The following is a 27,973-nucleotide window of genomic DNA, read 5'->3' on the forward strand; positions in this document are numbered from 1 at the left end:
TCCAGTACATACTATAGTATATTCTATAGTCTATTCTAAAGTCCAGACTATAGTCTATTCTATAGTCCAGACTATAGTCTATTCTATAGTCCAGACTATAGTCTATTCTATAGTCCAGACTATAGTCTATTCTATAGTCCAGACTATAGTCTATTCTATAGTCCAGACTATAGTCTATTCTATAGTCCAGACTATAGTCTATTCTATAGTCCAGACTATAGTCTATTCTATAGTCCAGACTATAGTCTATTCTATAGTCCAGACTATAGTCTATTCTATAGTCCAGACTATAGTCTATTCTATAGTCCAGACTATAGTCTATTCTATAGTCCAGACTATAGTCTATTCTATAGTCCAGACTATAGTCTATTCTATAGTCCAGACTATAGTCTATTCTATAGTCCAGACTATAGTCTATTCTATAGTCCAGAATATAGTCTATTCTATAGTCCAGAATATAGTCTATTCTATAGTCCAGACTATAGTCTATTCTATAGTCCAGACTATAGTCTATTCTATAGTCCAGACTATAGTCTATTCTATAGTCAGACTATAGTCTATTCTATAGTCCAGTCTATTCTATAGTCCAGTCTTTTCTATAGTCCAGACTGTAGTCTATTCTATAGGCCAGACTATAGTCTATTCTATAGTCCATACTATAGTCCATACTATAGTCTATTCTATAGTCCAGACTATAGTCTATTCTATAGTCCAGACTATAGTCTATTCTATAGTCCAGTCTATTCTATAGTCCATACTATAGTATATTCTATAGTCAATTCTATAGTCCAGACTATAGTCTATTCTACAGTCCAGACTATAGTCTATTCTACAGTCCAGACTTTAGTCTATTCTACAGTCCAGACAATAGTCTATTCTATAGTCCATACTATAGTATATTCTATAGTCCACACTATAGTCAATTCTATAGTCCAAACTATAGTCTATTCTACAGTCCAGACTATAGTCTATTCTATAGTCCAGACTATAGTCTACTCTATAGTCCAGACTATAGTCTATTCTATAGTCCAGTCTACTCTATAGTGCAGACTATAGTCTATTCTATAGTCCAGTCTATTCTATAGTCCAGACTATAGTCTATTCTATAGTCCAGACTATAGTCTATTCTATAGTCCAGACTATAGTCTATTCTATAGTCCAGACTATAGTCTATTCTATAGTCCAGACAATAGTACAGACTATAGTCCAGACAATAGTACAGACTATAGTCCAGACAATAGTCCAGACTATAGTCCAGACAATAGTCCAGACTATAATCCAGACAATAGTCCAGACTATAGTCCAGACTATAGTCCAGACTATAGTCCAGACTATTGTCCAGACTATAGTCCAGACTATAGTCCAGACTATAGTCCAGACTATAGTCCAGACTATAGTCCAGACTATAGTCCAGACTATAGTCCAGACAATAATCCAGACTATAGTCCAGACTATAGTCCAGACTATAGTCCAGACTGTAGTCCAGATTATAGTCTAGATTATAGTCCAGACTATAGTCCAGACTATAGTCCAGACTATAGTCCAGATTATAGTCCAGACTAAAGTCCAGATTATAGTCCAGACTATTGTCCAGATTATAGTCCAGACTATAGTCCAGATTATAGTCCAGACTATAGGCCAGAGTCCAGACTATAGTCCAGATTATAGTCCAGACTATAGTCCAGATTATAGTCCAGACTATAGTCCAGATTATAGTCCAAACTATAGTCCAGTCTATAGTTCAGACTATAGTCCAGTCTATAGTCCAGACTATAGTCTAGTCTATAGTCCAGACTATAGTCTAGTCTATAATTGAGTCTATAGTCCAGACTATGGTCTACTCTATTGTTCAGACTACAATCTATTCTATAGTTTAGACTATAGTCTACTATATATTATAGACTACAGTGTACTCTATAGTCCAGACTATATTGTTGTCTATAGTCCAAACTATAGAGTAGTCTATAGTCAAAACTACAGAGTAGTCTATAGTCCAAACTATAGAGTTGTCTATAGTCCATACTATAGAGTAGTCTATAGTCCATACTATAGTGTAGTCTATAGTCCAAACTATAGTGTAGTCTATAGTCCAAACTATAGTGTAGTCTATATTCCAGACTATAGTGTAGTCTGTAGTCCAGACTATAGTGAAGTCTCTAGTCCAGACTATAGTAAAGTCTCTAGTCCAGAATATAATGAAGACTGTAAGCCAGACAATAGTGTAGTATGTAGTCCAGAGTATAGTGTAGTCTGTAAACCAGACTTTAGTGAAGACTATAGTCCAGAATATACTGAAGTCTCTAGTCCAAACTATAGTGTAGTCTGTAGTCCATACTATATTGTAGTCTGCAGTCCATACTATATTGTTGTCTATTGTCTAGAATATAGTGTAGTATATATTCCAGACTATATTGTAGTGTATAGTCCAGACTATAGTGTAGTCAATAGTCCAGACTATAGTGTAGTCTACAGTCCAGATTATGGTGTTAGTTTACAATCCAGACTATAGCCTAGTCTGTAGTCCAAACTTTTTTGAAGTTTATAGTCCAAACTATAGTTCAGTTTACAGCCCAGTCTTAGTCTATTGTAAAATCCAGTCTATAACTAACTTTGTAAACTTAAACTTTTTCTATAAAAAGGAGATTAATTTTGATTAAAAATATATTTATTATTAAATTTTTGCTTCCAAGGGTTAAATGCCTTTTCTATTTACTAGGTATTTACAGTTTTTATGCTTATTTTTGCATTTCACTTTTTATTTAACTGACAGCGTTTTAATACCCTTTTATTAATATTTAATCCTTTTTTTGCATTTTTATTATTTTTTCCAGCTTCCTCGAGGAGCGGTATGGCAGCTACTCTTTCTATTTTGTGCGGCACTCTACATAAATGGTAAATATCCCATAATTTATAGACAACTTTGTTTGAGAATCTCAATATATGTAAACAAAAAACTGGAAAATTATTCATATTTATTAACAACAACAAAATATAACTTTAATTTTCATATTCACAGGGGTCCGTGCTGATGGAAGAGTTGTATGTTACTACACCAACTGGAGTGTCTATCGTCCAGGCACAGCGAAATTTAATCCACAAAATATAAATCCATATTTGTGTACACATTTGATTTACGCATTTGGAGGGTTTACGAAAGACAATCAAATGAAACCGTTTGATAAATATCAGGATATTGAACAAGGTATGTAGATGTGTGTGAGTGTGTATGTGAATGTGTGCTTGTGCAAGGACTTAGCAGGAGGCAGAGTACAAATAAAGTTCTTTTTTTTTGTTGTGGGCCATGCCAATATCAAAAGAACAAAAATTCATATAATGATTTATGCCTTTAAGCTTTTATAAACTGAAAAATTTTGCACACTCTTGCAATTGGCAAAAAGCTGCTACTACTGCAACTACTGTTGTTAACAGCCCCAGAACATGATGAATCCTAATCCCACTTTTGTATTTGGTTTATACAACTAACTTTTCATTTCTGCTTTTTTTGTTGCTTATAGGTGGTTATGCCAAATTTACTGGCCTCAAAACATACAATAAGCAATTGAAAACGATGATTGCTATTGGCGGCTGGAATGAGGCTTCCTCACGTTTCTCCCCCTTGGTAGCAAATCCTGAACGCCGACAAAAGTTCATTAAGAATATTCTAAAGTTTTTGAGACAAAATCATTTCGATGGTATTGATTTGGATTGGGAATATCCGGCTCATCGTGAGGGTGGCAAACCACGTGACAGAGACAATTACGCTCAATTTGTGCAAGAGTTGAGGGCTGAATTCGAAAGAGAGTCAGAGAAAACCGGACGTCCACGTCTATTGCTTACCATGGCTGTGCCAGCAGGCATTGAATACATTGAAAAGGGTTATGATATACCAAAGTTGAATAAATATTTGGATTGGTTTAATTTACTCACCTACGATTTTCATTCATCCCATGAACCCTCCGTCAATCATCATGCTCCTTTGTATTCGTTGGAAGAAGAATCTGAATATAATTATGATGCTGAATTAAATATTGTAGGTTTTTTTTTAAATGATTTATTAAATATTTTGAAAATTAATTAATTTATTTTTTGTTCTCAGGATTATTCCATTAAATTCTATTTGAATGCTGGTGCTGATCGTGATAAGCTGGTCTTGGGTATACCCACCTACGGTCGTTCCTATACCTTGATCAATGAGGAAAGCACAGAAATTGGTGCTCCTGCTGAGGCTCCTGGTGAACAAGGTGATGCTACTCGTGAAAAGGGCTACCTGGCTTACTATGAAATTTGTCAGAATATTAAAGAAGATCCTGAATGGACTGTTGTTCAACCCAATCCCAATGCTATGGGCCCTTATGCCTATCGTCGCAATCAATGGGTGGGTTATGATGATGAAGCTATTGTTCGCAAAAAGGCTCAATATGTGGTCGATAATGGTTTGGGCGGTATTATGTTTTGGGCTATTGATAACGATGATTTTCGTGGCATCTGTACAGGCAAACCATATCCTTTGATTGAGGCCGCCAAAGATGCTATGTTGGATGCTTTAGGGTAAGTGGAATTATATACTAGAAAAGTTCTTATAGAAAGAGAATTTTCTCGAAAATTTTCTTTAAAAAGAGAGTTTTTTCAGAAATCTTCTATATAAAGGAGAGTTTTGTCGATTTTTTTTTATAGAAAAAAGAATTTTGTCGAAAATGTTTTATAGAAAAGAGAATTTTGTCGAAAATTTTCTATAGAAAAAAATATTTTCTGGAAACTTTCTATAGAAAAGTGAACTTTGTCGAAAATTTCTATAGAAAAGTAAATTTTCTCGAAAATTTTCTATAGAAAAGAGAGTTTTCTCGAAAGTTTTCTATAGAAAAGAGAATTTTCTCGAAAAATGTTTATATAAAAAGAGAATTTTCTCGAAAATTTTCTATAGAAGAGAGAATTTTTCGAAAATTTTCTATAGAAAAGAGAATTTTCTCTAAAATTTTCTATAGAAAAGAGAATTTTCTCTAAAATTTTCTAACGAAAAGAGAATTTTCTCTAAAATTTTCTATCGAAAAGAGAATTTTCTCGAAAATTTTCTATCGAAAAAAGAAATTTCTCGAAAATTTTCTGTAGAAAAGAAATTTCTCGAAAATTTTCTGTAGAAAAGAGAATTTTCTAAAGAAAAGAGAATTTTTTCGAAAATTTTCTAAAGAAAAGAGAATTTTCTCGAAAATTTTCTAAAGAAAAGAGAATTTTCTCGAAAATTTTCTATAGAAAAGAGAATTTTCTCGAAAATTTTCTATAGAAAAGAGAATTTTCTCGAAAATTTTCTATAGAAGAGAGAATTTTCTCGAAAATTTTCTATAGAAGAGAAAATGTTCTCGAAAATTTTCTATAGAAGAGAAAATGTTCTCGAAAATTTTCTATAGAAGAGAGAATTTTCTCGAAAATTTTCTATAGAAGAGAGAATTTTCTCGAAAATTTTCTATAGAAAAGAGAATTTTCTCGAAAATTTTCTATAGAAAAAGAATTTTCTCGAAAATTTTCTATAGAAAAGAGAATTTTCTCGAAAATTTTCTATAGAAAAGAGAATTTTCTATAGAAAAGAGAATTTTCTCGAAAATTTTCTATAGAAAAGAGAATTTTCTCGAAAATTTTCTATCGAAAAGAGAATTTTCTCGAAAATTTTCTATCGAAAAAAGAAATTTCTCGAAAATTTTCTATAGAAAAGAAAAATTTCCCCGAAAATTTTCTAAAGAAAAGAGAATTTTTTGGAAAATTTTCTAAAGAGAGGAGAATTTTCTCGAAAATTTTCTAAAGAAAAGATAATTTTCTCGAAAATTTTCTAAAGAAAAGATAATTTTCTCGAAAATTTTCTAAAGAAAAGAGAATTTTCTCGAAATTTTTTTAAAGAAAAAAGAATTTTCTCAAAAATTTTCTAAAGAAAAGAGAATTTTCTCGAAAATTTTCTTTAGAAAAGACAATTTTCTGGAACAATTTTTTACAAAAGAGTAAATTTCTGAAAGTTGGAATTTTCTGTAAAAAAATTTTCTGAAAAAATATTCGAAAATTTTCTTTAAAAAACTGAAGTTTTCGAAAATTTTCTATATCAAATTAAATTTTAGGATTGATCCAAGTCCATATTATTGACATAATTAATTTTCCCTTTCAGTTTGGGCATTAATGAAGTGTCAAAACCAAGTGCACCCCAGAAACCTTCTCGCTCAAGAAGTCGTGAAAATTCCTCATCAACACGTAATCGTATTACAACCACCGAACATAAATTGACGTATGCTGAACGTAAAGGCAGTTCCAAACGTACTCAATCTACCCAGCAAACAACACGCAACAGACAACAATCTACCACCACTATAGCACCAACAAACTTTAAACTTACAGAAGCGGAAGGCTCCTCTTTGTATGTAGGTGGTAGAACTACCACACCACCACCACCCACAACACCAGATCCAGGCACTGGTAAGTTTTTTGTAGATACATTTGATCTAAAGCATTGATTTCTGATGAATTTTCTTTATAGATTTTAAATGTGAGGAAGAAGGTTTCTTCCAACATCCCAGAGATTGTAAAAAATACTATTGGTGTTTGGATAGTGGTCCTTCAGGCTTGGGCATCGTGGCTCATCAATTTACTTGTCCCTCTGGTTTATATTTCAATCCCGCAGCTGATTCTTGTGATTTTGCTCGAAATGTGCCATGTAAAACTAAGAAGTAAGTGGGAGAATGAGAAATATTTCAAAGATTTTCTGTTCTAAACTTTATATTTACTTTATTTTCTTTAGATCTACAACTGTTGCCCCTATAACTTCTCCCGCTACCACTACCACCGCTAGACCCACTTCTTCATACAATCGCGTTACTGCAGCCACTTCACGACCCACCACCTTCTTTAGAACCACACCCAGAACGACTACAACTACCACCACCGAAGCTCCCGAAGAAAGTATTGAATACGAGGAAGAAGATGATAATGCTCCCTCACCATTCGCCAAACCCAAAGGTTTTGATAAGGATTCCGAAGAAGATCCTAAAGTTATTAAGGAACTCATAGAACTCATACGCAAGGTAGGAGGTATTGAAGAATTGGAAAAACACCTGTTACGCAAAGATGATGGCACTATAGCGATTAAGGAACATAGTTCCAGTAGTTCTAGTAGTTCTCTAACCGCAACCACACCATCCTCCATTAGTAAATCCCTGTATGAAAAAGTATTAAGTAAACCAAATGCTTTGAATTCCTTCCGCAATCGTTTCACCTCCACCAGTAGTTTCCGCACAACTAAAACACAAACTAAAACCCAAGACAGTAGCGAGAACGATGAAGACGCCACGGACAGTAAGAGTTCCGGAGCTTCGGCTGGTTTTAGTAAATACTCTTCGGTATTGAGAGGCAACAGCCGCCAGGGACCTCAGAGTGAAGGTCTTGAGAAATTAAGTGAATTTGATGGTTTCCTTAAGGAAAAGAAACAATATACTACCATTCAACGTAATCGTGGTGTTAAGAAAACTTCTGCTGATGATGATGATGAAGATGAGGAGGTTTCTAGCAAGCTGAGTGCAGAAAGTCATGAAGAAGATGATGAGACTGTAGAGGAAGTTAGTGTAAAATCGACAAGAAAACCATATGCTGCTAGTACACCAGCTTATTCGACAATTAGAAGAACTAGGCCAACGGTGACAACTGAAGCTACCGATGAAGAGGAACAGGAGGAGAAAGAAGTTAACGAACGCAAATCGTATAGTTCTTTGAATAGAAGCCGTGTTAGAGGTACCACCACAACGGAATTACCGGATGTAACTGATGTTACAGCTGGATCGTCAAGGTGAGTGTGAAAAAGCTATTAAAATATGATTAGGATAGGTTTTATTCTTCGAGAAGGAAACATTTTTGTTATGAAGCTTATGAACATGTCGTTCAAGTCTCAGTTTAGGCAGATCACCTTGATTATGGAGAGAAAGGGATGAAATGAGAAGATAGAAGAGAACTCTTGTGAAATCTAAATTTCCATAGTATTTGATAAGTTTAACAATAAACTTAGTCGCTCGAACCACAATTTACGCAGATCATCTTGATAGAAGAGCCCTCTTGCAGATTCTTCCTTGTGTCAACTCTAGCTGGCATCGGAATACCTATTTTTGATCAAGATTCCAAAACATTTAGATGTGTTTAATGTAGTCTCAAAAGTTAGATGATCGTAACGAATCTTTTCTGTGCCGCAAGCAGACCGAAAAGATTATTTTGATCATAGAAGAATACTTCTGCACTTCCTTGTGACAGCTCGATGAGTGATCCATTTTAATGGATACCAAAGTATAGAGATGTGTTCGATATATTCGCAAAAGTTTGACGATCGAATACTTTCAATAGATAGAAACTGAAATCCATTACCATTCAACCGATACCGGAAACCTCATTATAGAAAATAGTAAAGAATAGTAATGACCCAATCCAAACTCTCGACTTTCAAAGCACATTCTGAGAAGGAATATATTCTCAAGCATTTCAAACGGTCTTTATTCTGAAAAATATTTAATTTAAACTTTTTTTCCTTTAGATATAAATACTTGGAGCGTACACGTCCAACTCGTCCCACAACCGAGTCCTCCAATCGAGTCACTGATGAAGAAGACATTGATGCCGATAATGAATCGGAGAATCAGGAAAATACGGTACATTTTAAGGCTGTAAATATTGAAAATACACGAGAAACACAACAACAACAAGAAATCACAACAACAAATACACAAAGAACCTACGCCAGTATAGGTCGCAGGACTACAACAACTAGCACTACCGCAACACCTGAAACTGAAACAACTACAACTAGTGCTGCGGCTAAAACAAGATTAACAACAACAACAACTACAGCAACACCAACAACAACTACAACAACATCTACAACAGAGACTCCATTAACAACAACTCCTTTAACTATATTAGAAACCACTACACCTGAATCTATATTAATAACCACAAATATTCCCATAACCACAACTACTAACCCAACCACCACTACCACTTCCACAACAAAGACTACGACAATGACTTTGCCAAATGGTGAAGATGTTTTAGAAAACCTTGCCACTACTACCAATAATCCCAATGAAATTAGTTCTGATATTTCAGAAACTTTAGATTTAACCCTAAAAATAAATTCCCTTTTAACTGATTCCTCCACCACTTCCACCTTATCCTCTTCCACTCCTAACCCCACAACGGAGTCTGGTCTAGATACAAATGAACAGGATATAGACAGTCAATTGACTACCACGGAAGCGACTATTTCGACGACAATTGCAACTGATAGTGACAACGTAGCCAAGACCGAAGACAAGGAACAAGAAGAGGTAAATGTAGTAAGTAAGCAAAGAAATAAGACATTGTACACTACACGTACTAGAACAACCACCACAACAACACCTCCTACAACAACAACCACAGTTATAGAAACAACAACAACAACACCTAGTCCTACTAATGCCAAGAAAACATTGGGTGTTAGAAGACAACAAATTTTACTAAATCGTTCTTCACAGACGAAGTCTGCAACGACAACGTCTAGCGTTACCACTACAGATATACCAACCACTAGCACACCCACTACAGAATCTGTAAATAATGACTTCCTGGGTACTGTATCTAGTCCAAGACCATTTGGTTTCCCCAAACGACGCAATAGACCCACCAATGCTGCCGGCATTACGACAACCACCACCGAAGACTCAGTGAAATCAAATGATGAAACTTTGGTAACAAAACAAAAAACTACAAAATTAAATGCGGCCGCTAACAGCCAAACCAAGGTGAGTTCTCAAAATACAATTCTCTCTCAAACTGCTACTGCCGCTCAAGAAGCGGCGGTAACTTCCTCTCAACAACAAGAGCATGTACAGCAGCAGGAGAGTGAAGTGACCAGCAGCACTACTAGTACTACTTCTACTGAGCACCTTAATTCTAAAGACACTAAAGTTGAAGAACATTTGCATAAGCATGTTGTAGTAAATGGTATTGAGGGTAATAATGATAGTTTAAGGCATGTTAACACTGTAGCTAATGTAGATAGTATTAATAATGATTCTGCACCTAAAATAAGAACTCACACCATTGTCCAAGAAGTGGACGATGATGATGAAGACCCCAAAAAACTTTATTCTTGGCGCGATGCTAGACGTCCTACTAAACCCACACCGAAAAAGAAAAAATTAGTAGTTACCGAGGTAACTACCGAAGAAAGAGTTAGGCAAAAGGTTAGTCCCGATCATGTTACAATTGTTAATGTAGTTGAAACGAATGAAAAGGACTCCAGGTATAGTAAGAAACAAGAAGATATTGTTAGAGGAACAGGTAAATATCGCGGTAAAAGTTTAGAAAATTCTGTCGAAAGTGAAGAAGAAAATCATGTTGACGACAACGTCGCCGCCGAAGAAGAAGAAGATGAAGGTAGAGCATTTAGAACTTATACTAGCATTAATAGAAGACGTCAACAAACCAAACAATCGACAACGGGAATTGAAGAAGATGATGCCGCAAGTGCTAATGGTTTCAGAGTAACTCAAGTTGTTAAGTCGGGCGAAGAGAGTGGAGAAGAAAGCTCTAAATCTAAGTACAAGGGCATAACTAGAGGTCAAACTACGAAAACTGAAGGAAATGAAAGTAACAGTTCCCAAGATGGCGAAGAGGGTTTGAAAACTCAATTCAAATATACAACATTGAATCGTGGTTCTCAATCGTCGACTAGTGGATCTTTGGAAAGCAATGAGCACGATAAAACAAACGAAACTGGTGATGGTCAAACTAAAACCACATTTAAATATACCAAAATAACACGAGGTCAAGGTTCTCAATCCGAGGGACACGAAGCGGATTCTTCAAACTCTGAAGTTGGCGCACATAACTCCATTGAAAGTGAAGGTGCAGTGAAAACAAAATACGCAACAATAAATCGTGGTTCTAGTACGTTTAGTTCAACGGAAACAAGCAATGATGAAACCGATGAAGGCAAACAAACTAAATCAAGAATCAATTATAACCAAATTTCGCGTGGTCAAGCTTCTCATTCAGCTGGACATGAAGAGGAAGATGAAAATGCTGGCAAAACTAATGTAAAATACACGACAATAACTCGTGGCTCCACTACCAAAACTATTAGCGGATCTGAGGAAGAGTCAGTGAAATCTAAATCCGAATCAAGTGATGACAGCACTGTTACAGGCAAACATAAATATGCCTCCATCAACAGACAACATGGTGCTGAAGATGAATCCAATAATGCTGAAACTGATGGCGTGACTAAGACCAAGACTACCTACCAATATACCAAAATATCACGCGGCCAAGGTCAAGCTGGAAGTGAAGAATCTGAAGATGATAGTACAGTCTCAAGCAAACATAAATACACCTCGCTGAATAGGCAACATGGTGCTGAAACTAACTCAGAGTCAGATGATGCCAACCACACAAAGTCTACATTCCAATATACAAAAATTACCAGAGGTGAAGGTAAATACCATGAAGATACAGAAGATTCCAATGACAAAACCAAAACGTATACATCGCTAAATAGAAATCGCGTTTCTCAAGGTTCCAGTATTGATTATGATTCATCTGAATCGGATGGTGCTAAGAAATCCTATACCACCATTACTAGAACCAGAGGTAGCGGAGCTTCCACCACTGAAAATATTCCCTACAAAGCCATCGTACGTGATAGCCAAGGTGTTCATCTTACCGAAGGTGAATTGTCAGGATTTGTGAAACATGCTGGAGATGAAGCGGTCACTGAAGCGGCAAAGAGAACTTATCTTACCATCTCCAGAGGTGGACAGATATTGGAACATAGCGGTAATGATGACGCGGAAGATGAACATCATCGTATTCTCAATGAAATGGAAACTATGAGTCTTACACAAATAGAAAGGAACCATCACAATGATGAAGAATCTGAATCGTCTAGTGGAGACAAAACAGTTTCCATAACTTCCGAAAGTCGTGGCTCCCAAGAAGATGAAAATGATTCAAAAACTAAATTTAAGTACTCGACAATCACACGAGGCTCCACTTCCGCCAGCGTAAGTGGATCAGAGGCAGATAATACGAATGTTAAAACCGGCGAAAGTACTAGCTCCCAAGAAGGTGAAGATGTTTCGAAATCTAAATTTAAATACTCGACAATAACACGTGGATCTACTTCAGCTACTGCTGTCAGTGAATCTGAAGCCGATAATAAAGAAGTTAAATCTGATGAAAGTGATAGCTTCCATGAAGGTGAAGATGATTCGAAATCCAAATTTAAATACTCGACAATAACACGTGGATCTTCTTCCGCTACCGCTGTTAGTGAAACACAAGCCGACAATAGGGAATTTGAAGGAGAACATACAGCGGTAAATGAGGCCGAATCAACAACAACTACGGAAAAAGCCACTGAAGCAACAACAACTACTACCGAGTTGCCTTCGACAACTACTGAAAAACAATTATCCAGCTCCACTGAAGAAGTAATTTCAGAAACCACCACCGAATTCATAGCTCCTGAAACAACTGTCACAACAACCACAACTCCAGAGCCCACCACCAGAAGATCATTCTTTAAGAATCGTGGCACTACTGAAACAATTACCAAAGTAACAGAAACTAAAGTGGAAAAATCTACTCTCGGAAGTGCAACAGCAACAAATACTAAAGAACAAGATCAAGAAGTAACCACAACCCAAACCGGACGCAGACGTGTGGTATATAGAAAGAGACCCACATCTGTTACAAGCCAAACAACTACCACAACACAAGAAACTAAAGAAACTCAACAAGACACGAACGATAAAGAAACTTCCGAGGGATCTGCAGGCTCAAGCCAAACTCAAACTTCCTTCCGTAGACGTATTGTGTCAAAGAGACCCACAGTCATTGAACACACTGTTACCGAAACGACCGAAGAAAAACTCAAGTATGATCGTGGTTCTTTATTAAATACAGCTGATGAGTCTTCAGTAGATGATTTGGATTCCACAACGCGTCCCAGTTTGCCAAGAGGCACTTATCGTCCCAAGGAAAAGGGAGATTTATCTTCTTTGTTGGCCTTAGATTTGGCTAAGAAATATGGCAATAATTCACAACAACAATTTGGTAATGGCAAGAGAAGACGACCAGTTGTAAGAACTCAAACAGGTGAAGCTGAAAATGAAGAGAATCTTGTGACTAGGACACGCATTTCTGGTTCCACAGCTGAAGAAGCAATTAATGATAGTGGTAGCAGAACAGTCGTAACCAAAAAGAGAATATTCCACAGCAAAACTGCGAGCGCAGGTTCAGAATCAGCTGATGGAAATGAAGAAGATTCAGTGACTAGAACACGTATTTCTGGTTCTACCTCTGAAGGATTTAACACGAATTCCCAGACAATAAATGGAGGAGGTAGCAAAACGCTACTAACTAGAAAGAGAGTATTTAGTAGCAAAACTTCTGGTACAGATGCTGAATCTTCAGATAAAACTGAAGAAGATAATGTGAATAGCTCCCGTATTTCTGGTTCCACCACTACTGAAGAAGAAACCATCAATAATGGCGGCAGTAAAACCATTATAACCAAAAAGAGAGTATTCAGCAGTACAGGCGGTATTAATGGCTTGGAAACGGAGGAAACTTCTGAATTAAAGAGTAGAGGATCTGCACTTAAAGGTGACACTGAAACCCTGACCGATGTATTCTTAACTCAAACAATTCTTAAGGGTGAGAGCGGAGATTCATCTTCTTCGGTTGCTTCCGATTTGTCTAACAATCAAACCGGTAAAACTAAATTTACATTTGCCAATGGTGCCAAACGAATCTCTGGCGTACAAAGTTCTTCTCAATCGGGCAGTGATAATGAAGAGGATGGAAAATCTCGTATTAACTCGGCAACCCATCAACAAACTTCCACTGTCACGGAAACTGTTAATGGACGCAGAAGAACTGTTATCAGAAAGAGAATACAAACGAACAAAAACGCTGGTAATGGAAATGCTTTAGGTTCAAAATCAACTCTTTTGACAGCCAGTCAAGAGGGCAATGCTGAGACGGTATCAAAGCAATCTGAACATAATGAAAATGAATCAACCCGCAGTTTGGAAAACACCTCAGTCTTAGGCTCAAAATTAGATGCCAGCGTTAGCGGAAGTCAATCAACAACATCTTCGGAAACTTCCAATGAAACGGAGAGTCAAACATTAGCGGCTAATGAAGAAAACTCTGCCACAAAATCAAACTCAAAATCCAGATTCAATTTGAGCAGCAAACAAGCCTCTGCTGGTACTCTGAATACCAATAAATATAATTCCCTTAACCGTAAAAATATTGTTGCCAGCAACAAACGACTAACGGGAACTCAATCTTCTCAAAACTCGAAATCCAAAAATAGATTTACCGAAACTGAAACAGAAACTATCGAAACCATCGAAGAAGTTAGCGAAGAGGATCAAAACTCCGAAAACAATAATATTTCTGCAACCTCGGGTTCAAAATTCAAATCCCGCAATTCGCTGTCCTCCCAAAGTCAAGAAAATTCTCGTAGATCTAATATCGGCAGTAGACGTGAGTCACTAAATAGACGTCAACAAAATAGACACGATAAAACAGAAGAAGTTGAAATTTTGGAGGATGGTTCAAAACGTATAACAACCATCACTTACGAAACTATCAATACTGGTGGCAAAATTAAGACAATTAGGAGAACAAAGATTAAGACTATCATCCAACAGGCCCCTGAATATGAAGACACGGATGATACCCCACTAACTACCACCACACGCAGGCCCATACCTCTTAATAGAGGTTCGGCTAGATTCCAAAGCAATGATTTATCTTCATTGTTGGCTTTAGATTTTGCCTCAAAATCGAATAGAAAAGAAGGCGATAGAACTGTTACAAAATCCCGAAGAAAGTTAATACGTAAACCAGTTATTGTTAAGGAAGAAGAACAGGTCGAGGAGTTTGAGGAAGAGTTGCCTACTAGGCCAACTAGACCGGCCAGTATTACTGAATCTGCCCAGACCTTCAGTAGAAGAACAAGACCTACGAAACCCTTAAGAACTATAACCAGAACTTCACAGAACGCCGAAGAAAGCAATGAAGAAGAAGAAAAAGAAGAAGAAGTAGAGAAAGTAGAAAAAGTTGTATCAACTACCAGACGCAACTTTGCTTTTAAACGTCCCACTAGTACAACCGCTAGGCCAACTACAAGAGCTGCCGCGGAAAAAGAAACTGTGGAGGAAGTTGAATCTACCACTAGACGTGCTTTTGCTTTTAAAAGACCCGCAGGTTCCGGAAAAACTGTAACCACCACCATTGAAGAAATCGCTGAAGATGATGCTACAACTAAGCGATCATTTGCATTCAAAAGACCTGGAGGTTCAGCTAAAACTGTAACAACTACTACCACAACTACGGAAGAAATTTCGGAAGATGGTTCTACAGGAAAACGTACCTTTGCTTTCAAAAGACCCACAGGTTCAGTAAAAACGGTAACAACTACCACTGAAGAAATCTCTGACGATGATTCTGCAACCAAGAGCTCTTTTACTTTTAAAAGACCAGCTAGCTCCTCCAAAACTACGACAACAACTACTACTGAGGAAATCACTAAAACTTCTATAAGCAAAAGTGAACAGGGCAATGTCAGTTTAAACCGTTTTAAAACTAAAACAGCAAAAGCTGCCGAGGAATTAAGTACCACCACTAGTGAACCTATTACAACTGAGGCGACAACTATCGAAACAACCAATCCCTCATCCACCACTGAACAATATGTTGAAACTACAACTGGCAGTGTACTGGAACATGATTCTTTGAACAAGCTACAGAATCAATTAGCTCAAGCAGTGGAACATTTTAAAACTAAAACTGAAAAAGTTACACACACTGAAGTAATGGATGCTTTGGAGACCAAAAACGAAATAACTTCAGGCTTAACAAAGGGTCTAGATCTCTCCCTACCCATTTACCACAGACGCAAATACTATCAATACTACAAAGATTCGCCCATTATACACATCAATCCCATTACTTTAGCTCCCGAAACTTCGGTGGAGACTAATGTCGATATAGCTAAACAAATACATGAAGTCTTCAATGTCAGCAGTGATCATGTACAGCCCGAACCAGAACTAACCGATGAGGTTTTAGCCATTAAGGCTATGGAACAGGCACAAGAGATTAATCAGGAACTCAGTCATTTTTTATTGAAAACCCCCGGGTCAAATTAGGTCACCCGGGGGATAAAACTCTTGGGTCCACATATGTCTCATCGGCCGAAGAGGTGATGGATGAAAGTGATGTTAGAGAAAGAAATCAATTAAAAGACACTGCTGAACTAAATGAAGAATCCCTTAAAAATGCCTTGGAAGTGAATGAAGCTCTGGGTAGAAAAGGCAAAACTTTTAAGACTTTTACAAAACTAACAACGAAATTAACCGATAATGATAATGAGGAATTATCGCAAAGTACTGTGGCTGATGCTCGTCATGTGAAAATTACCATCTTAGATCAAAAACCATTAAAAACTACAGCTTTACCTTCCAAAATAAATCGATTCAGATCCACTACACTTAAGCCGGAAACGACAACTGATAATGAAGATGGCGATGGAGAGGAGTTGGAAACAACTTCAAAAACTAAAAGCTTATTTTTATCCAAAAATCGTTTCACTACTCTAAAACCGGAAATCACAACTGCTAATGAAGATGATGAGAAAGATACTTCAGTTTCTGCTGAACATATAGATGAAAATCAGGAAGATGCTGATTTTGGAACTGAAGAAGTAAAAACTTCTACCATGAAAGTTGTTGAAATTGATGTCACCACCGAAAAACTCCCGACAGAGGAAGATGAGATTGTTAGCTGTGAAGATATTACGGAATCCGACGAATCTATATCCACTACTGAGGAAACAAGTACAGTTACCTCAATTCCTAAAAAAGTTGTAATTAGACAACGCATACGTGTTACTACAGCAGCTCCTGCGAAAGAAGAAGAATCAACTATTGAAACTTCCACAACTTCAAGCTCAATTTCCGAAGAAACTACTGGGGCTATTGAAACTGAATCTTTAACGGAAAAAGTGACCAGTAAAACATATACTAGAATAAATCGTCCCTTAATTAAGTCAACGACAAACAAACCAATCAATGACGAAAAAATCAATGAAGATTCCACAACCAGGAGATCTTTTACGGCACTCAAGCGTTTACGCACAACAATAGCCAAAAGCTTAGAGGAGGAAGATACGGAAAAGGAGGAAGATGAAGAAACCTCCTCTGCGGTACCAACTACGGAAACAGCTACACGTAAAAGTGTTTTATTAGCCAACCGACAACGAGGTCTCAATAGTCTAAACCGCTTCAGAACAACCACTCCTAAAATCACCGATGATGATTTAGATGAAAGTACTACTGAAGAAAATAGTGAAACAAATATTGCCAGTACCCGCAAAAATTCATTATTAGCTAATCGCTCAAGAGTTTTACCCACCAGAAAAACAACAGAAAACCCCTTGACCTCTGATTCAACTACTAAACGTTCTTTCAATCGTCTAATACGTTATGGCACAACAACGCCACAAAGCGATGATGTCGACGACGAGGAACAGGAAGATGAAGCTCCAGAGAAAATAGAAACTTCAACTCGTCGTAGTTTTGGTGCTGTAGCACCAAGACCTAAAGCTCTTCCCACCCGACGTACATTTGGCGGAGTAACCAGATTAAGTGCGATTACCACAACCGAAGTTGCAACAAAAGAAGTTGATGATAGTACCTTGGAAAATGAGGCCGAAGATGAAGAAATTACTACAAAACGCATTTCTTTGAATAGGCGACCATTTGCTCAAGTTGGACGTTCATTTGGTTCTCAGCGTTTAAAAACCACAACTACCGAGTCGGCAACTGAAAAAATTGATAGTACAACGGAAAACGAAAGCGAAACTACTGCAAAAGTCGAAGTTTCTAGCAAACGTACTCTGTTAACTAGAAGACCATTTGGTGGTTTAAATCGTCCAAGAACAACTGAAGCTACAATTGAAGAATCCGAGAGTACAGTAGAAAATGATGAGGATGACAACTCCGCAAATCAGGAAGTTTCCACAATACGTACTTTACCCTCGAGAAGACCATTTGGTGGTTTTACGCGTCCGACAACTACTGAAGCTACAACTGAAGAAACCGAGAGTACAATAGCAAATGAAGAAGATTCCACAAAACGTATTTTGCCCACGAGAAAACCATTTGGTGGTTTTACACGACCGACAACTACTGAAGCTACGATTGAAGAAAACGAGAGTACAGTAGAAAATGATGAGGATAACGACTCTGAAAATGAAGAAGTTTTCACCAGACGTACTTTGCCCACAAGAAAACCATTTGGTGGATTTAGTCGACCAACAACTACTGAAGCTGCAGTTGAAGAAACACCTAGCACGGTGAAGATGGAGGATATTGAGGAAATTTCTGAAAATGAAGAAAATTCCACAGAACAAAATTTGACAACAACAACTACTGCGGAAACTCTAGTTGAACAAGAGCATAGTACGCAAGAGAATGAAGAAAATAATGAAGTTGAGGATGCACCCGAAACTACCGAAGCTACAGTCAAAGAAATAGAGACTACTACGGAAAATAATAAAGATGTTTCTTCGACTGAAGAAGATTCCACAGCTAGTTCTATTAATCCCACCACTACAGAAGCAACAGATAAGGAACATGAGAGTACTGAAGCTAATGATAAGGAAGGCACCAGTACGGTCAAGAATATTGAGGATATGTCTGAAGAAGATTCCACAGAACATAATTTATCAGACCAAACTGAACCCACAACTACCACTGAAACAGTTTTTAACGAAACGGATAGCACGGTAAATAATGTGGAGGAGAGTTCTACAAATGAAGAAGTTTCTACGGAAGTGCATAGTCTACCAACAAGACGACCACTCAGTGGTTTTAGTAGACCAACCACAACCGAAGCTACAGTCGAAGAAACAGGGAGCACTGTAGAGAATAAGGAGGAGAGTTCGACCAAACGTACTTTACCTACGAGAAGACCATTTGGTGGTTTTACTCGACCAACAACTACCGAAGCTACAGTCCAAGATACACAGAGTACAGTAGAAAATGATGAGGAGAGCACGACAAATGAAGTAGTTTCCACAAAACGCACTTTGGTCACAAGAAGACCATTTGGTGGTCTAAATCGAGCCAGAACTCTTACCACCGAAGCTACGACTGAAAAAATTGAAAGCACAGTAGAGACAGAAACAGTTTCGACCAAACAAACATTGGCTAACAGAAGACCATTTGGAGGATTTAAACGTCCCTCTGCCACAACAACTGAAATTTCAGTGGAAGAAACGGACAGTACAGTTGAAAATAATGAAGATAGTTCTACCAAGAAAGTAATTTCTTCAAATCGCATTGTACCCACCAGAAGATCTTTTGGTGCTTTTAAACGGCCAACAACTACTGAAGCTCCAGTCGTAGAAACAGATAACACTATAGAGCATAAAGAAGAAAGTTCGGTAACTGAAGAAGTTTCTACAAAACGTGTTTTGCCTACAAGAAGACCATTTGCTATACAAAGAAATCGTTCCTTCGGAATTAATAAATTAAGAACTTCCACTAGCGAAACAGTTGATGAAGAATTTGATAGTACTGTCGAAAGCGAAAAAGAAGTTGAAGTTACTACAAAACGTACTTTGCCAACACGAAGACCATTTGGTGGTTTTAATCGATCTAAAACTGTGACAACTACTGAAACTGTAACTGAAGAAGAATCGGACGAAGAAAATGAAGAGAATGCGGCAAATGAAGAAACTACTACAAAACGTACTTTGCCAACAAGACGACCATTTGGTGGTTTTAATCGTTCTAAAACTGTTACAACTACTGAAGCTGTAACAGAAGATGAATCGGTAGAAGAATCGGCAACTCCAAAAGTCACTACCAAACTAACTTTAGTTACTAGAAAACCATTTGGTGGTTTAAATCGTCCCACTACTACTGAAAAACCGAATGATGAAAGTACCACAGAAAGTAATACTGATGATGGTAATGAATCTACCACGAAACGTACATTCCCAACAAGGAAAGCATTCGGTATTTTGAATAGACCAACCACAACGGAAGCCCCAACTGAGAATTCTCTCGATGAAAGTACACTCGAAAGTGATGAAGAAATACATGCAGAAGAAAAGGAAATTTCAACCACCGAAATTTCATCTAATGGTAATGAAATCATTAAGAATGAGAAAGATAAGTCAACTGAACATGAAGAACTTCTTAATAACTCCTCTGAATCTACCACCGTTGTAGAAGCTTTAGAGAGCACCACCGTTAAGGCAACTGAAGAATCCTCTACTCCAAGACGTAGAATAATTATACGTAAACGTATACGCCTACCAACAACTACAACAACGGTAGCACCGGGTACTAGTGAGACAGAATCTCTGGAAGAAGACTCAACGGAAACTATTATGGATCAAGAAACGACCGTTAATAGTTCTAAAGACAATATATCGACTCTTAACGAACTCGATGAAGATAGTACGACCACATCAGTTCCTATAACATCTACCACAACTGAAGCTATTACAACATCTACCGAAAAAACTGAGGATGAATCTACAACTACCAGCAAATCATTATTATTTAATAATCGTTCACGACCTCCATTTGGTAGAACTACTACCAAAGTTCCTGCCATTGAAGAAAATTCAGAACTTGATGAGGAAAAGCCAACAACTACCAAATTAACACAAATTGATTCTACAACACGTAGAACCTTTGGTAGACTTAATCGTTTCCAAACGTCAGAGAAATCAAATGAAGAATCCAGCTCCAATGATGCTGCCAACAAAAGAACATTTACCAGACTTAATAAGATTCAAACAAACGAGGAATCCACTTTAAAGACAGATCAAGAAGAGCAAAATGAGGAAGCCTTAACGGAATCTACTACTAAGCGAACTTTTGCCAAATTCAATCGATTTAAAACCACAACGAAAGCTCCAAGCGCTACGGAAATAACCTCCGAAAATGAACTCGAAGAAACCGAAGAACCCTTGGAAGTGTCCACGAAACGTACTTTGGGTTCATTTAGCCAACGTCAGAGATTGAATCTAAACTCTAGAACCCAAGCAGCAACAACTACACAAAGATCTAGATTGAATATCAATAGAAATTTGTATAATCGTAATAACCAACAAGATGAAGAAGACGAAGAAGAAGAAACCGAAAATGAAAACACAGCTATTAGGCCCACAACTCGTCGTCCATTTGGCGGTTACAGACAACAGCGCATCAATTCCAATTCCCAAAGTCAAACAGAAACTAAAGCGACCTTAAAACCTTTCAATTTCAATAGACCTCAATTCAAACGACCTTTGCCTAAGAGACCACAAAACGAGGTAGGGGATGAAGAAGAAGATGAGGATGATGAAGAGGATTCAGAAGAAGAACAAGAAGAATTTACTGACAATGAAGAAGATAATACTCAAGAACAACTTGCCAGTCAAGAACTTGCCTCTAAGGAACCTAGTTCCTCATTATTAACATTACGCAATCGCGTTAGATTAGGACAAACTCAGGATACTGACAACGAACAACAAGGGCTAGTGAACGATAGACTTAAAAATTTACTAAACGCTAGAGCCAAGACACAAACCACAGTTACTACTGCTAACACAGAAACCTCTAAATCCTCTGAACTAACAACAGAGGATAATGTTAATGAGGTGGCCATAACAACAACAGCAAATACTAACACTAACAGGTTTGGTACTAATCGTAGCAATAGCACCGTAGCCAATTATTTAAATAGAATTAAAATTAATTTAAGTCAAACGAATACTAACACGGCACCTAGTCATATAAATCAAGAAAATGATGATAATGTTAAGTTAGATAATGATAATAATGAGGATATTGATGATGATAATGATGATGAAGAAGAAGATGATGAAGAGGAAAGGGCAGAAGATAGTAATAGTAATAAGTCTAATGTCAATGATAATGATTTTAATGATAATAATGCTAATAAGGGCGATGATAATGATTCTAAACGACGTTTTCAGAAATATCAATTCCAACGTAGAACAACCACAACAACTACTACTACAACAACAACAACCACCACTGAAAAACCCCTAGAAGTTAAGAAAGAAGTTAAAGAAGCCACTAAAGAAGTTGCTGCTAAAGCTCAGGTAAATGTTAATGAAGATAATGAAAGTGAAAGGGAAACCAGCACAAATATACCCGAAACAACTGCACCCATCACCACAACCACAGAGAGTCCTTCTAGTCGTCCGGCTACACCTTTGCAAAGACGCATTAAAGTCATAAAATTAAAACGTCCGGTAGTGTCTGCCAATGCAAATGCTAGTAGTGCTACTAATTCAATTAATAGCCACACTGAAACCCAAAATATAGTTAAATCTAGTAGTGTTAGTAGTGATCAAGTAGATTCACAAATAGCTAAAACTCAAACACTAACAGAAACTGAAACCGAAATCACTGAAACACAAACCACCGCTATACCACCACCACAAACCTCACAACCCACACCCAAACGCTTCCGCAAGGTAATACGTAAGTTAATAAGACCGCTAAATAGAACAACGGAGAGTACTACGGAAGCAGTAATTGAAAGTTCTAGTGTCGCCACATCTACTCTCTTGCAGAGAATACAAAACACTACCAGATATGGCTTCAATCGTAATACGAAATTCAATTTGGGAAAGAATGATAACAAAGATGGTGAAGAACAGGAAGAAAGCAGTGAAGAGGAGGAAGAAGTTGATGAAGAAACGACAGACAAGAAGTCGGAGATTTTAAAGAATCGTGGAATAAATAAATTTACTCTACCCAGTGGTGTAACAAGCACCACCACGAGAACTTCTTTGTTTGGTACTGCCAATCGTAATAGATTCACCGCCAACCGTTTGCAGTCATCGACAACTACCGAAGGTTCTAAGACTACAGAAAATAATGTTGATGATGACGACGAGGAAGAGGACGAAGATGAAGAAGATGAGGATTCAGAAGAAGAAACTCAACCAATAACAACGGCTAAACCTGTCATTTATACCTCAACAAATCGTTTCAGATACTCTAAACCAAACGCTTCTGCCACCACCGAAAGTAGTACGGAGATCAAAGAGGATAACGATACTACTAACACCTCAGTGCTAGAAACTACCACTCATTCGGAAGAAGAAGAAAGTCAAACTTCAAAGGAAACTACTGCTAACAAAGTATTAAATTTCCAAAAATTGCGCAACAAAGTCATAACTGAGCAAGTTACCCAACAGGAAGAGGGAGTACTAAGTACACGCTTTAAGAGCACTAGAACTGGCAGTGAAGAGGAAGTAACTGATGATCCTTTGCTGAAACTGCGCAATAAAGTTAAACAAGATTTAGCTAAAGGTAGTCAAGAAGAGGGTGTTTTGAGTAATCGTTTTAAGGCCACGAAAGTGGAGACTGAAGATGAGGTAACTGATGATCCTTTGCTGAAACTACGCAATAAAGTTAAACAAGATTTAGCTAAAGGTAACCAAGAAGAGGGAGTTTTAAGTAATCGTTTCAAGACGACAAAGGTGGCTAGCGCTGAAGAGGAAACAGAAAAAGATGATCCTTTACTTAAACTGCGTAACAAAGTTAAACAAGATTTAACCAAGTCCAGCGAAGTCGAAGGTGTACTAAGTAATCGTTTCAAAACCTCAAAAGTCAACAGCGAAGAAGAGGAACATGAAACCGACAATCCGTTACTGAAACTGCGTAATAAGGTTAAACAAGATTTAGCCAAGGGCACTCAAGTCGAGGGTGTATTAAGCGATCGTTTGAAATCAACTAAAACCGAAGCCGAAGTTGATGAAAAGGAAGATACTTTGCTTAAATTGCGCAACAAGGTTAAACAAGACTTGGCTAAGGGTAATCAAGAGGAGGGAGTTGTAAGTGTTAAACTTAAAAAGCTATTGGAAACCAAAAATACTACAACGGTCAATTATAAGGTAGAAGAAGGCGACAATGATTCCACTACCCAAGAAAGTTTGAATTTGCAAAAGATACGTGATAAGGTGCAAAACAAACTTGCCCAAGGAGAAGAGGAACAGGGCGTAGTAAGTTCTAGACTAAAGAAACTTTTGTCGGAAAGAACCAGTACGACGCTAATACGTTCTAACAGTGTAGAAGAAGAAGCTGATGAAAATGACACTACCACTGAAATAAAAGAATCCTCTGGAGAGGGTGATTTGCTGGAATCTAGTAAAGCTTTCACAACTAGAAAACCTTATGTACCTAGAACCAGATTAACCGCTGTCAGTAGCGAAGGACTATCCTCAGAACAAACACAATCAGGAGAAGTTGAGGAATCCACCACTTCCGCTCCCCGTGTAAAACCCACTTTCCGTCGTAAACTAGTAGCCAAAAGACCTTACGTGCCCACCAAGCCACCACTAAGTGCTTTAAGTACCACCACCATAAGAATACCCACAACGAAGGGAAAACGTAAATATGTAAGACGCAAGTTTGGCAGATACCATCCCTTCAATGCCAGCAATCGTAATACCGGTGAAGGTTTTGTAAGAAAAGATCCCAGAGGTAATATATTACCAGGAACTGAGCGGTTTAAGATAGAGGGTTCTGCTGGAGGACAAAGCGGTGAAGATTATGAGGAATATGATGAAGAAGAGGAAGGTGGTGAAGGTGAAGAAGAAGAAGAGGAGGAAGTTGAAAAGATTAAAGTAAATGTTGTGGCTAAACCGCTACAAACTGTTAAACCCATCATTGCTAGACCACCTGGCTTGTTTAATAGAGCACAAACAACTATTTTGAAAAAACCCTCCAATTTGTCTAAAGAACAAGGTTCCGGCGATAATGAACAGGAAGAGGAACAGGAGGAAGAAGATGAGGATGAAGAAGAGGAGGAGGACGAAGAAGAGGATGAAGAAGAAAGCACACAAGATGCTGACAAAACCATTGCCAATCGTCCCACTTACAAACCCAAAGACAATCGCATACCTCCTGGAGCCAGACCGGCTCTAACTACAACACCCACCATCAAGAAACCCTTCACACCCTCACGTGTAGCTAATACCCCCTATAGACCGGGAGCAATTACCACTACCACCACACCCGGCAATAAAGCAAATCGTTTTGGTGTTTCCTCTAGATCGACGGTAAAACCACGCGTGGTTAATCGTCCTTTGGGCGTTTCAGTGCCAAATCTAACTATTAAACCTGTGGCTAACGATTTTGAACGTACTACTGTACTAATACCTACTAAACCAGCGCCGTTTATTAATCCTAACACAAGAGCATACGAACGCAAATACACCGGACCTACAACTGAAGCTACCGTTGACTTCAGCAATGACAGTAATCCACTTATAGAAGATCTGAATATTGAGGCTTTAAATGCCCGTAATAAGAAAATATTCGATATTAATAGTAAAAAACACACAACTCTTAAACCAAAGTTAAACATACCAGTGGCCAAACTAAATGAGAACACACAACAGCAAACAAACACAGAATATGAAAATGAAGATGATGATAATGATAATGATAATGAAGAAAATTATCAGTTATCTGTTAATGAATATGCCACCACTATCACTTCAAACACCAATACACAAGAACAAGAACAAACCACCACACTGGATAGTAACACCTTTATTGGCACTCAAAACACTGACGAAGCAAATCTAAGTAACAATCTTAACAATCTTAATGAAATTTCTTCACAGGATGGCTTTACAACCACACCACCACCTAGTACCACCTTATTGCATATCTTTACCTTATCCGATGCTGAACATACCACGCCAAATCCTTTGAATGAAGGCTACCAAATGGTGCCACGTCTCATAGTCGAAAGAGTTAAACCGAAACATAAGGTAGTGGAAATCAATCGCATTGTTGAGGTTAACTCTAAGGAAGAGAAATTGAGACGCAAGTCCAAGGCCAATACCATTGTAGCCGTTGAGGGTTCCCAAACGTACAAGGTGGAATCTTTGCCCCATGTCGAACAGTTGGGCGAAATTAGTGTGGTTAAATATGTGCATCAGGTGGATGGTAGTGATATAACAATTGAGGGACGCAGCACGGTAACCGATTATACACCCACCGAACCTACTGTACCTTGGGCTTCGCAACCAGTACGTTACACCTTGCCTGAAGGTAGTATTGAAGAGCGGTCCGGTAAAGCTTTGGTGCCCGAAGTAATACGGGAAGCCATTGAAACATCCACCATTTCGTTGGAAGGTCTTTTCGAAAGTGCTCGTAAAGGTAAGGTTTTGAATACCGTAGAAGATGTGGCTTTTGTTAAACAGGATGCCAGCAGTGATAGTGCCAGTGTTGATGATTTAATATCTTCAACAGAAAGCTCTAATAGTTATCGGGTAGAAAGCACAACCGAAAAACCGTACACAGAAACTAGCACAGAAGCTTTTAACATTTTCAAAGCCATATCCTTTGATGTAGCTCGCATCAATTTAGAACCCAATAGCAAAGAAAGTGAAACTGATACTGCAGCAAGTTCTTCAAACTCAACAACTTCCAGCTCTTCCTCTTCGACACCTATAGAAAAACTCTTTGAAAATGTGGAGTATTCTACGGCAGCTGTTCTTACTACTACACCGGCACCCGAGATTCTTCAAACAGAGTCATCGACTGTAGCCCCCGCGGAGGAAACAAAAGCTACCACAGTAGCTGCTGCTCTATTTCCACAATATGTAAGACCTATAGTACCCTTATTACGTCCTGAATCCAATGAATCCTCACCCCTTGTTATATCCATAGCTAATCTAGACAAAGTTATACTCAGTAAAGTGAGAAAAATGGTTAATGGCGTAGAAGTGGAAGAAGATGAACAACAACAACAACAACAGCAAGAACAACCACAAATAGAAAACAACATTATACCACATACCCAAACCGAAACAGAAACCATAGCCGTAAATCCCGTTACCAATACCCAACAAATCCTTAATGCTAATAGTGAAACGCAAACACAACAAAACCCTGAAATACATGATTCCAATGCGGCTTTCTCCAGTCGTTTAGCTTCCATTATAAAAGCTCCTCTACTAAATTCCCTAACACAAAATGAAAAACATGTTCAAACTAAAACAGAAACCTCTAAAAGTCCTTTGGACCAGGTAGAGGAAGTAACACAAACTGAGCTTTATACTATAAATGAGGGTAGTGTTGGTAGTACAACCAGTAGCACTATTGGTAGTAAAATTAGTGAAACAGTTAGTTTTAGTTCGGAAACAACCGTGGTGCGTCGTAAGCAACCGCGTAAATCAAAATCGAGAAAATTTAAGAATAAGCAAACTGCAACTTTTACAACGTTGGCACCAGCCGCCACAGAATTAGTCAGTGAAAGTTAAAGTAGTAAATTAGCTAATAGGGTTTAAGGTTTTATTCAAAAAAAGAAAAAGCTAAAGCAAAAAAGCTCTGTAAAAACGATAATTTTAAATAAACAGTAATAAAAAATAAACTGCTGCTTTTTGTCATAGTACATAAGATAAATTTTTTTTTGTTTTTGTTTTTATTTAACAAATATCTAGAAAAAAAATAAAGCTTAAAAGCTTTATGTATTTCAAAAAAAGCTTTTTTTCTAAATTTAAACTTGTTCAACATCTTTAAATAGTTAAAGTTTATATAAATTTTATTAATTTATTTGGTTTTATAGGAAAAAGCTTTTAAAGCTTTTGCTAAAAAATTTTCCACAAAAAGTTTTTTTCCCCAAAACTTTGAATTTATGTAAACTTTCTAAGCTTATGCCAATTTTTTCTATAAAGCTTTTAAGCTTTTGTTTTTTGACAATAAACTTATTTATGTATATTTTTTTTTCTTCATTCTCTAGTCTTACTTGTAAAGAAATTTATATAATTTTTTTTTTTGTAATTTCTCTACATTTTTCTATATAAAAATAAATTGTATATAATTTTATATTTATTATT

At 37.4% G+C, this 27,973-nt stretch overlaps 1 protein-coding gene across 1 annotated transcript in view; it reads left to right on the forward strand.

The window, feature by feature from the left end:
- The window catches only part of LOC119603468, a 152,056-nt gene that overhangs the window by 91,019 nt on the left and 33,064 nt on the right, over positions 1–27,973 (forward strand). The window contains exons 3-12 of the mRNA XM_037955504.1: positions 2,832–2,892; positions 3,017–3,202; positions 3,516–4,030; positions 4,097–4,548; positions 6,146–6,450; positions 6,512–6,701; positions 6,773–7,813; positions 8,546–10,651; positions 10,898–16,221; positions 16,278–27,394. Of these exons, the coding sequence (XP_037811432.1) occupies positions 2,832–2,892; positions 3,017–3,202; positions 3,516–4,030; positions 4,097–4,548; positions 6,146–6,450; positions 6,512–6,701; positions 6,773–7,813; positions 8,546–10,651; positions 10,898–16,221; positions 16,278–27,394 (21,297 nt within the window). The remainder of the gene's footprint in view (positions 1–2,831; positions 2,893–3,016; positions 3,203–3,515; positions 4,031–4,096; positions 4,549–6,145; positions 6,451–6,511; positions 6,702–6,772; positions 7,814–8,545; positions 10,652–10,897; positions 16,222–16,277; positions 27,395–27,973) is intronic.

Source organism: Lucilia sericata, unplaced genomic scaffold (genome assembly GCF_015586225.1).
Source record: "Lucilia sericata isolate MDLA Ls3-8-SP2 unplaced genomic scaffold, ASM1558622v1 Contig000309F_arrow, whole genome shotgun sequence".
Lineage (NCBI taxonomy): Eukaryota > Metazoa > Arthropoda > Insecta > Diptera > Calliphoridae > Lucilia > Lucilia sericata.